We start from the raw sequence: 13,287 nt of genomic DNA, 5'->3' as shown, positions 1-13,287 counted from the left end.
GTAGTGCGAAGTGAGCAACGTTACCTACCAGACGGGATCGGACATCTGACTTCGCTAACCGCGAACCACGTGGGTGGAGCTTAACACGGGCTCCCCGGCATCGTGTACTCCAAATTAATTGGTGCCATTCGTTCGTTGCCTCGCGTTCGCCAAACACACGGCGATCTTCACACGTTCCCTCTTCAGTAGTGTCATTAGTGAATTGAGTGCGTCTGGGCCTGTAAGAACTACGGAATTTCAGGATGTCATTCAAACAAAGCAAAATTTCTGATTTCCTTAAGAGCAGATTCGAAGTGCTGGAACATCCACCATACAGTCAAGACCTGGCTCCAAGCGGTTTTCAAATGTTTGGACCATTAACTGGATGGGTAGACTGGACAACTGATGAAGAATGAAATAGGGGAGAAAAAGAATTAAGATGCCACTTGTAAAAACTGAGGGATAAGTTAGTAGGAAACATCCCGAGTTATTAAGGAATCGCCAATTTGGTGATGCGCGCGCGTGTGTGTGTGTGTGTGTGTGTGTGTGTGTGTGTGTGTGTGTGTAGTGGGAGTCCACTGCTTGACTACAGCATGCAGGTTTAAGTGGATGTAGGCTGCAGGAGTTATGCAGACATGAAAAGCCAAAAGCCTTAAGCAAAATAAACCAACACAGAGGGCTGCATCAAACCTGTCTTACGACTGAAGATAACAGTGACAATTCCAGTGTAAAAAACCATGAGTCAACCTAGTATAGCCAATACAAAGGAGGCAGAGGATGGGGGGTGGGGGGCACAGAATGGAGGTAACTTGTTGAAGACACCAAGAACTGGCAAGAGCTGTAGTGCCACGAGGAGAAGAAGAAGAAATAGGACACCTATCAACTGCTTTCTTGAAATCTAAGAGTACAGTATCTGTCTGTTACCCTTCATCCACGGGTTACAGGATAGCATATGAGAAAAGGGCAAGCTCAAATTCACTCGAGTGGTGCTTTCTAAATACGTGCCGATTTGTGGACAGAAGCTTCACCGTAAGCATTATTCTAATATTTTCTTATTCCTGCACCCAAACCAAAGCTGACAAAATCAAAGCCTTGCTACAAAACAAAAGTTCCACAATGAAAATACGTACATTTTCTGTCGCACTGAAGGGTAGATTAAAGGCACACAATAAACCACACTATCAGAAATATTGCAATGATGTTCCAACAATGAACAACAGGAATTAAATTATTGTACACCAAGCTATTACGGATACATTTCACTGTGTAAAGCTACAGTTCCATTTAAGATTGCACCAGTGCATGCATCTCGAGATTCAGATGGCTCTTAAATAATTTACTACTAACAATGCATGCGAGAGACTTAACTTCAGAATGTATTGACAATTGGAGTTCAAACTTACCCACTCCAGAAAACAATTTGCCACAACCGTCACATTTGTGCCATTACATTACAGAATGCACTATGGTGTTTGAAAAAAACTGGGTTGGCAAACAATTTTTCACCAATTTAATATCTGTGGGATTTTGTGCCACAATGCACTACTGAATGGTATTTGAATTTGTTAACTCTAGCAAACAATTTACCAAAAACATCACATTTAAGTGACTTCAACCTAGAATGCACTAATAAATAGACTTTAAGGTCATAAACAACAGCATACAATTTTCCACAAACTTCACTTTGTGTGAATTTATTCCAGACTGCACGAAAGCAGGCTTCCTGAGTTAACAAGCAAAGGGTTACTACATACGCATGATCTGTATGACTTCGTATGTGCATGTGATGTAGGAAGTAATTTAGATTTCTTTAGGCGCGCGCACACACACACACACACACACACACACACACACACACACACACACACACACACACAGACACACACAGAGTGAGAGAGAGAGAGAGAGAGAGAGAGAGAGAGAGAGAGAGAGCAGTTACTGGGTTAACAATAATGTACCCGTGATATACCGTTTTTACTCGAATCCAAGCCACACTTTTTTTCCAGTTTTTCTAATCCAAAAAACTGCCTGCGGCTTAGAATCGAGTGCAAAGTAAGCAAAAGTTCTGAAAAATGTTGGTAGGTGCTGCCACAACTAACTTCTGCCGTCGAATACATGTAGCGCTACACAGGCATGCTTTGCAGGCACAAAGGTATATACTGGCGCCAAAACCTCTGCATCAGTGAATAAATTTAAAAAAAGGTATAAGATAAGCTTTTTTCTCCTTCCTGAGTTTTGACCACTGCATTTTCATACATTATCCAACAAAGTAAATACAAATTTCGTATTGTTCATCTTTGAATGTAGCAGCATTTCAATGTACTACGAAAATCCGACTGGCAAGACTGTTTGGGATGTTTTTCAATATGGCCAACTCTACGTTCTGAATTTTTTCCTACCTGTGAGAAGAGACGGTTGCTAATAGGAACTTTTATGACTTGTGAATCGCATACAGTATTCTCTTCACCATAAGAATAATACGAATATAAACATTTTGTCATGTATTCTTTCGTGTTTGCTGCTATCTCATTTAAATCCTGTCTGCCTAATAGCTACAAAACTAGAGTGAGACAACAGAAAACGCGGAAGAATATACATATCGTGTCATGTTTACATTCATGTTATTCTTATGCCTAATAGTGATACAGTCAGAGATGAAGCATGGAAATTGACTAGATTTTTAAATGACTCTAATTTTGGTGCAGAATGTAATGTACTAAAAGAGGCGTCTGCAAAGATTTTCAAACGTAGAAAAATTTTCGCTAAACTCTCGTTCAGAACATCTTCTATCATACGCTGTCTATTATTTGGTTCTTGTTGATCATTATCAAAGAAAGCAGCAGTGTAAGTAACAACAAATAGCAGTCTCTTGCCATTGTTTTGCTAATGAGACGATTCCTTTCTCTCTCTCTCTCTCTCTCTTTTTTAATTTGTAAGCGGCGGTACCATGCACAAAAGCAAGCCCTGCAGCGAGCGGTGACAGGCCGTAAACACTCATTACCAGAAAGCGACAAATGATGCACGACACAATACAGTAATGCATTTTCAGCTTAGAGTGACATAAACATCTATAACAAAGAGAATGGCACTTATCAGATCAAAGAAAAATAAGCAATCAATTGAAACCAGACAAAGCACGTGAAAAGGAAGGGTACCCGTATAAATACGGACGGAGCACCTGACACATAGCAATGGTTACCTGGTAAAGCTTAGCTGCTAAGCTTACGACTCGAACCAAACTTCTGTAGCTGTACCGTCATTCATTCGACCTAAATTGTGTCTCATATTATAATGGACCAACTTTGTTTCGATTTGGAGGTGCAGCCTAAAACTTGTCTCCCCTTGAATTTTGAGTCTCAAATTTCAGGTGTGGCTTAGATTCGGGGATTTTTTTTTTTTTTTTTTCCTCGATTTCGAGTCTCATTTTTCAGGTGCAGCTTAGATTCGAGTAAATACGGTATGTTCAATGTTAGCGACATGTTCACATGAATTGTTACTAATGACTGCACTGAAAGAAGCAGGCAATGGTCTTTTGAACTGAATACATCTTTGCACAAATCACCAGAGCTATATACCTTCCTACTGTCAGCAAATGAGTGTGCAGTCAGAATCCTGTCGTCGTCTTTCATACTCAAATGCTTATTCAGCACAAAATCAGTGAGAAAACTACGCCACAGTATCTACTGACAAGTAACGGTGTCTCTACACAATCAATGTGAATTAACATATGTGGTATAAGGCTGTGATTTCACGAAATGCTCTGTGGGCATGAACTGCAGGTGAAAACAGGAAAGTTACTTACATTTTCTGAACTGCAGAAGGAATTATCCTCTTGAGCTACAACGTCTTGTGTTAGAACACTACAACTGATGAAGTGTGTTGATGTCTCTTGCTCCATCACAAACTCATCACGGGTACCATTTTGAAGATTACTTTCTTCAAGTGAAGTACTGTCATTCCCATCAGAAATTTGTGTAGACCTGAAACATCAGCGTAATTAAATAAAAAACATGAACAAAACAATTCAGTCAAAGGTATATTGACAATGACTTCTTGATTTACTGCAAAAATGTATCTACACGCAGAAAATAACTATTATTGCAAAGAGGCATTGGGAAGAAAATAAACTTGAAGCAATTTGATCCAGATCTGATTTCAGCTTCATAAGATAACAGGAAATTAAGATTTCACTCTTTCTATCAACAGCTTTCAGCAATATTGGAGACATTTGCTGCACTAAAATGTAAATCTGAATTTTTTATGTAGAGTACTTGTACTCAAATGTCATTAACAGTCAAAAATACATGTGTAAATTCACAGCCAAAAGTTCTTGTTTATTAAATAAAGCAGAATTAAGCTGCATGGAACTATGAATGATTATAAAGTTTCCTGTACTGCATACATATTTGTGGGCAGCATTGAATGTTCAAGAATTAATTATATTATTCATTCATTATTTGTCTTACAATTCAATATGAAATAACCTATTTGGAGATTCTGAACAAGTACAGCTTCTCATTAGCAAAGGGATGAAAAGATTTACAACTAATGCTGTGGTGTACCATATTAACTAAATTACTGTTACTTCTATGTATGTGCTGTGGGTAATAAAGCATTACTGTTATTTCTGCCTTATACAGGCTAATATTAAAGCAACAATATTTTAAATCACTGCTACGGCAAAGTAAAGCCCCACTTATACTACATATTATCAAACATAATTAATTTATACGATGGAAAATCCAGGATGGAATGTAACAATACCAGAGAAGGAAAGCTGCTACTCACCATATAATGGAGATGCTGAGTCGCGATAGGCACAACAAAAAGATTCACACAATCAAAGCTTTCAGCCATTAAGGCCTTTGTCAGCAGTAGACACACATACACACACACACACCCACATGAACTCAACTTGCACACACGTCAGCAATCTCAGAGAGCTGAAACTACACTATTTTTTATAAGTTTATACAATTTATACTGTTACATTTGCTAAGACTTTCCTTTACTTAATTTAATGAACACAATACTTACTGATATTTATCATATAACAACAGGTATCTGCAAGCCACAAGGCACAGGTCTCTATATCCAACACTGTCACTTGTGACAATGATAAAAATAATTTTAAAACTTTGAACAGAATATAAGCAATAGCATGCTTCTTTAAGATTTTCCTTCCAAATCACAGGAATTTCCATTTTCTTATAATATTGTCAAATATACTTCCCTTGGAAGGCAGAACACAACTCCATTCTCCAGGACAAGGAAGTATGTCCATACGGATATTAATTTGTGTCTTTTCTTGTGGTTCATAAATCACAGTATGTCTTCATTAATTCTCACTGTTAGCTGCAAATGACACGAAGGAAGTAATATACAGGGAACAGAGTTCAGATTACAAGCTCTTTGATGAGTTTGGTACAGAATAAGCAGTTATCAATTCTGCCTGATTTCTTGTTGGCACATTTTGCTGAATAACTCTTTTATTTTACTTAACTGCATTGCACCAGGAGACAACCACAAATGCTAAAAGAGGCTGTGATTTTTTATCAAGTGAATATAATGAGGAATACTTACATGTACAAAATGTTTTGGAGGAAGAAAAAGTACAGCTGAACTTCCCGTTAACAAAGTGACTATAAAAGATGGAGGCCGCACGTGGATTTCGATAGGCTAGAGTAAGAAACTGGCAATAACATTTTGCAGAAAGGCCATACTTAGATTACTCTTAACCAATCTCCAGAAACGCAAATCTGCGTAGCTGCAGGGGAATTTGTGTGTGTGTGGTTTGAGGTTTTCGGGCACTAAGGGGAATTTGAACACTACTCTTGTTTAATCTGAGAAAAAATAAATAAATAAATCCTAGCTTAAAACAATCACGCTAATTTAGAGTGTGTTTCCATATTCTTCACTGAGAAAGAGAACTATAATTACAAAATAATCTAGTTCCACATCACAGTAGGAAATTGCAATTACAACGCATGGGACACACAGATAATTAAACAAATTTTTGTCTCTCCTATATCGATTTTTCAGTTCACAATCTTTTACAGACACTGGTAAGCAGTTACAACATATTGCACTGAATAATGGGTCAGCAGTCTACCGTTTGATAGTTTCCTAGTGATATTTTTGACAAAGGCTGGGAGTAATATGCTTCTGAAGGTAAGAAGCTCATTTTGGTAATTTTTTTCACATAAAGATTTTACTAGAGCATATTTAAGTCTGTCAAGAAAAATTCCTTCTGTCTTTAACTAACAATGTAATAAAATCAAGGCAAGCATGATAAATTCATAGTCCATAGGAAAACTGCTGCAGTCAGAACAAACAGAAGAGATTTTCTGTTGGTTTAGTGATTTATGTACTATTCGTCACTGACAGTAAGTTGTAATCTGTCACTCTATGTCCTCTAATAGAAAATGAAATCTTTACTGTGGGAAGTAATACACTGATTAATGGTGTGGTGACCTTGATTTTATTTTCTATATATACACTGTTTTCAAGTTCCATTGAGTACTTGACCAAAAGCTACTTGTCATCAAAATAGTGGTATGTGTGTAGTTTAACAAGGTTGGGAGAGGAAAAAAAACAAAACACCAATTTCAAATTGTGTAAATTATCATGAGGAACTCCTGTAGAGTACATAATTAGTGTGCTACAGAGGAGTCTCTCAATTACTATGTCAAGACACACATTTCTGAATTATGGCGTAAGACTACTGAGAATTTATCCTACCATATAGTGTATACCTTGTACTGTAGCAGATAGGACAACATTTAACAAAAACTATGATCCCGAGTAAATCAAAGAATACTCTACTACCTAACAAATATTACATGAAGATACATTAATGCAAGAGTCTGAATTGTAATGTTGCTCAATTACTGCACTAATGAGAATATGTCAACTTAGAATTAGTTGTGTCAATTAAATGAACTATAACTAATTTATAAAGATATTGAACTACAAACTAAAAGTATCTCAAAAATAATTTAAATAAAAGCCCAATTTATCATTCATGGAATTCATATGTAGAAAACTGATAGTCAGTATGACACAGCCAACTGTAAAGATGTAGGATTTACGTTAGGAACTTGAATAAAACTGGTATTTGAAAGCAATAAACAGAAATAATTAAAACATTGTTACAGATGTGTATTTTTGGTAATTTTGATATGAGAATTTTAATATTTTGGCACGATAACTGTTTCAGAAACATCATAATGATTTGTGAAGCCAAATTCCGCAACAGTTTCATTAAAGCATTTAAATCTTAATAGCAAATTCAAATAAGTCTGATTGAAACAATGTATATAGTAACTTCGCAACTGTTGGTATCTATATACCAAGCAGCAAGAGTAACTATAGTGAATTAGTATTGTTTCAGTTATTGTACGTCAGTCCTAAACCCCGTTCTATGCACAGAGCATGTTCTATGCACAGAGCCTATGTCAGTTTTGTCTGCATTGTGATGCAATAAACATAATTTAAAAATATTTTTATTGTTTCGGCTAAATTATTTATTTGATGAATTTGACAAAAATCACCTGACATACGGAAACTGAACCCAGGTGTTATTTTACATAGAGCTAATGCAACAAATCTGAGCTGCAAAGCCCAATGAAGATCATCCATTACCAGCAAGTTAAGTAACTGAAATCTATCCACAAAAGGTGGTTGCATTTTAACATGACTGAGGAGCTGGGATAGTTTGGAAACGTGAGGACAGTCATGCTAACCAATTTTCAATTTTCAGGTACTTACACATCAGAAAGACAAAATTTCAAGCAAAATTAAAAGTTATGGACATGGACAGTGCTAACAACATTATCAGTCAAAGGTGAAACACACAAATGGACAAGAAAAGTGATGAAACAATTAACTGGAAATTTAAGTACGTTAAATATTGGTATCATCAACACAAAAATAGGTACGTACAGTGACATTCAGGTTTTTTTCTTTGTGCAGCAATTAAAAATATTAGTAAGGTTGTGTGAATAATGACTCTTTATTATTTTTGTTGTTTACATATTAGGTGAAACTGCTCATCAAGGAAAAACAATTGGTAGCTACACAGTGTATACAACTTAATATTTAGTCGAAAAACCAAAACGTTTTATGCAACAACAGTTTAAAAACCTTAGAAAAAAAATTAAGGTGTCAAGTAATGATTTAAGAAATCAAAATTAATCTCTGGGCAGTAAACTTCATATTACAAACAATGAGTTAAAAAATTCAAACTTCAGTAGCAAGGTAACAGAACTAAAAAAGAAATTTACTGTAGAACTAGGGCACAAACAATCAGATGCACTGTTCGGCCCTGTAGAAAATAATATTTTAAATGAACAATTAGATCAGATACACGATGTTAAAAAACACTTGTACTGTTGAAAATGAAATATTGGTTGGAGTTATCGAAAATGTAATTTTTAAAAGTAGACAGATTGGTAGTAGTGGATGTTTGACAACAAACAGTTACGCACGCCAGAAATGAAAACCCCCAATTTCGCGCTATCATTAATGCAAGATTTTCCTCTGCCTACTTACTGCTCACAATAACTGATTCAACTCCCCCTTGTACTATTTACTTCATATTAAAATCAACATTTCCAATAGTTACTGAATACATGGTATTATAAAAAGTATGTCCTGTCACACATTAACATGCTTCAACATATATTTATGTGGAGGCACAGCTTCACTACGTTCAAGGCTTTGCATCTATCAGCAAAAAAGTGTTGCTGTTACTCAGTAATTTAAAAAAAAAAAAAGCAAATGGAGCTCTGTTGTCTCACAGTAACCAGCTTTATTAAGGAATACATGCAAGGTCATCTGCTGTCCCAACACTCTGAAAGTACAACAACAAATCTGAGTCATTAATTACCACACTGCTTTCCAGCTCTGCCCTGTTTTGGTGCTAATCCAGGGTCACACATCGGAGGGGCAGATGTGTGGACATACATACCCGAGATGATATCAATACTACAGGACATCTTCATCTTCATTAATGCTCATCTTTCTTCCGAATTACCATCCCTGCATTTCACAAGGTTTCAGTTAAACTACTCCAGATTTCTACGATCCTTTCTAAAATTCTACAATCCATATTTACAAAAAACGTGAAATATTATAGCAACCACAGTATGCTTAACTGAGTTCTCTATTTTTTAGGGAGGAAGGACCAGATAAGTTTACCAATATTGTTGTTGTTGTGGTCTTCAGTCCTGAGACTGGTTTGATGCAGCTCTCCATGCTACTCTATCCCGTGCAAGCTTCTTCATCTCCCAGTACCTACGTCTTTCTGAATTTGCTTTCTGTATTCATCTCTTGGTCTCCCTCTACAATTTTTACCCTACATGCTGCCCTCCAATGCTAAATTTGTGATCCCTCAATGCCTCAGAATAAGTCCTACCAACCTATCCCTTCTTCTAGTCAAGTTGTGCCACAAGCTTCTCTTCTCCCCAGTTCTATTCAATACCTCCTCATTAGTTATGTGATCTACCCATCTAATGTTCAGCATTCTTCTGTAGCACCATGTTTCGAAAGCGTCTATTCTCTTCTTGTCCAAACTGGTTACCGTCCATGTTTCACTTCCATACATGGCTACACTCCATACAAATACTTTCAGAAACGACTTCCTGACACTTAAATCTATACTCGATGTTAACAAATTTCTTATTCAACAGAGACGCTTTCCTTGCCATTGCCAGTCTACATTTTATATCCCCTCTACTTAGACCATCATCAGTTATTTTGCTCCCCAAATAGCAAAACTCCTTTACTACTTTAAGTGTCTCATTTCCTAATCTAATACCCTCAACATCACTCGACTTAATTCGACTACATTCCATTATCCTCGTTTTGCTTTTGTTGATGTTCATCTTATATCCTCCATTCAAGACACTGTCCATTCCGTTCAACTGCTCTTCCAAGTCCTTTGCTGTCTTTGATAGAATTACAATGTCATCGGCGAACCTCAAAGTTTTTACTTCTTCTCCATGGATTTTAATACCTACTCCAAATTTTTCGTTTCCTTTACTTCTTGCTCAATATACACATTGAATAACATCGGGGAGAGGCTACAACCCTGTCTTACTCCCTTCCCAACCACTGCTTCCCTTTCATGTCCCTCGACTCTTATAACTGCCATCTGGTTTCTGTACAAATTGTAAATAGCCTTTCGCTCCCTGTATTTTACCCCTGCCACCTTTAGAATTTGAAAGAGTGTATTCCAGTCAACATTGTCAAAAGCTTTCTCTAAGTCTACAAATGCTCGAAATGTAGGTTTGCCTTTCCTTAATCTTTCTTCTAAGATAAGTCGTAAGGTCAGTATTGCCTCACGTGTTCCAACATTTCTACGGAATCCAAACTGATCTTCCCCGAGGTCGACTTCTACTAGTTTTTCCATTCGTCTGTAAAGAATTCACGTTAGTATTTTGCAGCTGTGACTTATTAAACTGATAGTTTGGTAATTTTCACCTGTCAACACCTGCTTTCTTTGGGATTGGAATTATTATATTCTTCTTGAAGTCTGAGGGTATTTCGCCTGTCTCGTACATCTTGATCACCAGATGGCAGAGTTTTGTCAGGACTGGCTCTCCCAAGGCCGTTAGTAGTTCTAATGGAATGTTATCTACTCCAGGGGCCTTGTTTCGACTCAAGTCTTTCAGTGCTCTGTCAAACTCTTGACGCAGTGTCTTATCTCCTATTTCATCTTCATCTACATCCTCTTCCATTTCCGTAATATTGTCCTCAAGTACATCGCACTTGTATAGACCCTCTATATACTCTTTCCACTTTTCTGCTTTTCCTTCTTTGCTTAGAACTGGGTTTCCATCTGAGCTCTTGATATTCATACAAGTGATTCTCTTTTCTCCAAAGGTCTCTTTAATTTTCCTGTAGGCAGTATCTATCTTACCCCTAGTGAGATAAGCCTCTACATCCTTACATTTGTCCTCTAGCCATCCCTGCTTAGCCATTTTGCATTTCCTGTCGATCTCATTTTTGAGACGTCTGTATGCCTTTTTGCCTGCTTCATTTGCTGCATTTTTATATATTCTCCTTTCATGAATTAATTCAATATTTTTTCTGTTACCCAAGGATTTCTATTAACCCTGGTCTTTTTACCTACTTGATCCTCTGCTGCCTTCACTACTTCATCCCTCAGAGCTACCCATTCTTCTTCTACTGTACTTCTTTCCCCCATTCCTGTCAGTTGTTCCCTTATGCTCTCCCTGAAACTCTGTACAACCTCTGGTTCTTTCAGTTTATCCAGGTCCCATCTCCTTAAATTCCCACCTTTCTGCAGTTTTAATCTACAGTTCATAACCAATAGATTGTGGTCAGAGTCCACATCTGCCCCTGGAAATGTCTTACAATTTAAAACCTGGTTCCTAAATCTCTGTCTTACCATTATATAATCTATCTGATACCTTCTAGTATCTCCAGGATTTTTCCATGTATACAACCTTCTTTCATGATCCTTGAACCAAGTGTTAACTATGATTAAGTTATGCTCTGTGTAAAATTCTACCAGACGGCTTCCTCTTTCATTTCTCTCCCACAATCCATGTTCACCTACTACGTTTCCTTCTCTACCTTTTCCTACTGTCGAATTCCAGTCACCCATGACTATTAAATTTTCGTCTCCCTTAACTACCTGAATAGTTTCTTTTATCTCATCATACATTTCTTCAATTTCTTCATCATCTGCAGTGCTAGTTGGCATATAAACTTGTATTACTGTAGTAGGCGTGGGCTTCGTGTCTATCTTGGCCACAATAATGCGTTCACTATGCTCTTTGTAGTAGCTTACCCACACTCCTATTTTTTTATTCATTATTAAACCTACTCCTGCATTACCCCTTTATGATTTTGCATTTATAAACCTGTATTCACCTGACCAAACGTCGTGTTCCTCCTGCCACCAAACTTCACTAATTCCCACTATATCTAACTTTAACCTAGCCATTTCCCCTTTTAAATTTTCTAACCTACCTGCCCGATTAAGGGATCTGACATTCCACGCTCCGATCCGTTGAACGCCAGTTTTCTTTCTCCTGATAACGACATCCTCTTTGTAGTCCCCGCCCGGAGATCCGAATGGGGGACTATTTTACCTCCGGAATATTTTATCCAAGAGGACGCCATCATCATTTATCCACACAGTAAAGCTGCATGTCCTCGCGAAAAATTATGGCTGTAGTTTCCCCTTGCTTTCAGCCGTTCGCAGTACCAGCACAGCGAGGCCTTTTTTGGTTAATGTTACAAGGCCAGATCAGTCAATCATCCAGACTGTTGCCCCTGCAACTACTGAAAAGGCTGCTGCCCCTCTATTAGTAACTTCTAATTCTCTTCAAACCTTTTTGGGGAGGAAAGTCGCACAGCTCTGCAAGTGCCCCACTCTCTTTTAAGTACAAACTCTCTGGTGAGATACAACAACTGTACTGTTGGTCGATACCATAAATTTCACAGAAATGTGAACCCAGGATCAACTGCTTTCCATTGGCTGTTTTTTAATAACTTCAAGACAAAGGAATTAAAAACATCGGCTGCCAGTGGACATTGATGTATATCGATGGGGCAAGTTGAAAATCTGTGCGAAACCGGGATTCGAACCCAGGCCTCCCGCTTACTAGGCAGACGGGCTGACCGCTAAACCGTCCGGACACGGTGTTCACCGCAGCTGCTCGGACCGCCCTAGCACGCCTCCCGTCAGGCCCAAATTCTCAGCTTACCCACATATTTCTGATGTAATGCCCCTCGCCCATTAACCTCGTTACTCACGGCATTTTGGTGATTCCTGCAAGAATTCGAGCTTGGTGTGCATTTGCACTGAAGAGACCATTGGTAACCCTCGCCTCAATTATACGTTTGTCGTATCTGATCTTTCAGACATGTCCGAAAGAACAAATACCATTTTGATTCTGCAGAAACGACAGACACAATGTTGGTGCTGCAGGTAGAACAGATACCACATATACAGGGTTATTCTAAATGATGGACCTATTTTCAAAACTTTGTATTTATTCAAGTACAAACCCAAAATGAACAAGCTTTACACCCTCTTTTCACTGGTTTAAGGCCTGCTCATTTTCAATCTGTATTTGAATAAATATAAAGTTTTGAAAATGGATCCACCATTTAGAATAACACAGTACAATTACTGTGAGGAGGACCAGTCGGTCACTTCAGTTTGTACGCACACCGCACTCGACCCCTTACGGGAATTGGCAAAACGCCACAAGTAATGAGGAGAACGGGCAAGGGGCACTTCGGCAGTAGTGAGTGACGAGGCACGCT

The 13,287-nt window shown here is 37.9% G+C and overlaps 1 protein-coding gene across 1 annotated transcript in view; it reads right to left on the bottom strand.

The window, feature by feature from the left end:
- LOC126212788 (uncharacterized) overlaps positions 1–13,287 on the bottom strand; it is a 344,572-nt gene that overhangs the window by 93,313 nt on the left and 237,972 nt on the right. Inside the window, exon 41 of the mRNA XM_049940191.1 lies at positions 3,782–3,959. Within this exon, the coding sequence (XP_049796148.1) occupies positions 3,782–3,959 (178 nt within the window). The remainder of the gene's footprint in view (positions 1–3,781; positions 3,960–13,287) is intronic.

The sequence above is a fragment of the Schistocerca nitens genome, chromosome 11 (genome assembly GCF_023898315.1).
Source record: "Schistocerca nitens isolate TAMUIC-IGC-003100 chromosome 11, iqSchNite1.1, whole genome shotgun sequence".
In the NCBI taxonomy this organism is placed as follows: domain Eukaryota; kingdom Metazoa; phylum Arthropoda; class Insecta; order Orthoptera; family Acrididae; genus Schistocerca; species Schistocerca nitens.
The sequence above is the reverse complement of the archived record's forward strand: the minus strand, read 5'-3'. Positions and strand labels throughout refer to the sequence as shown.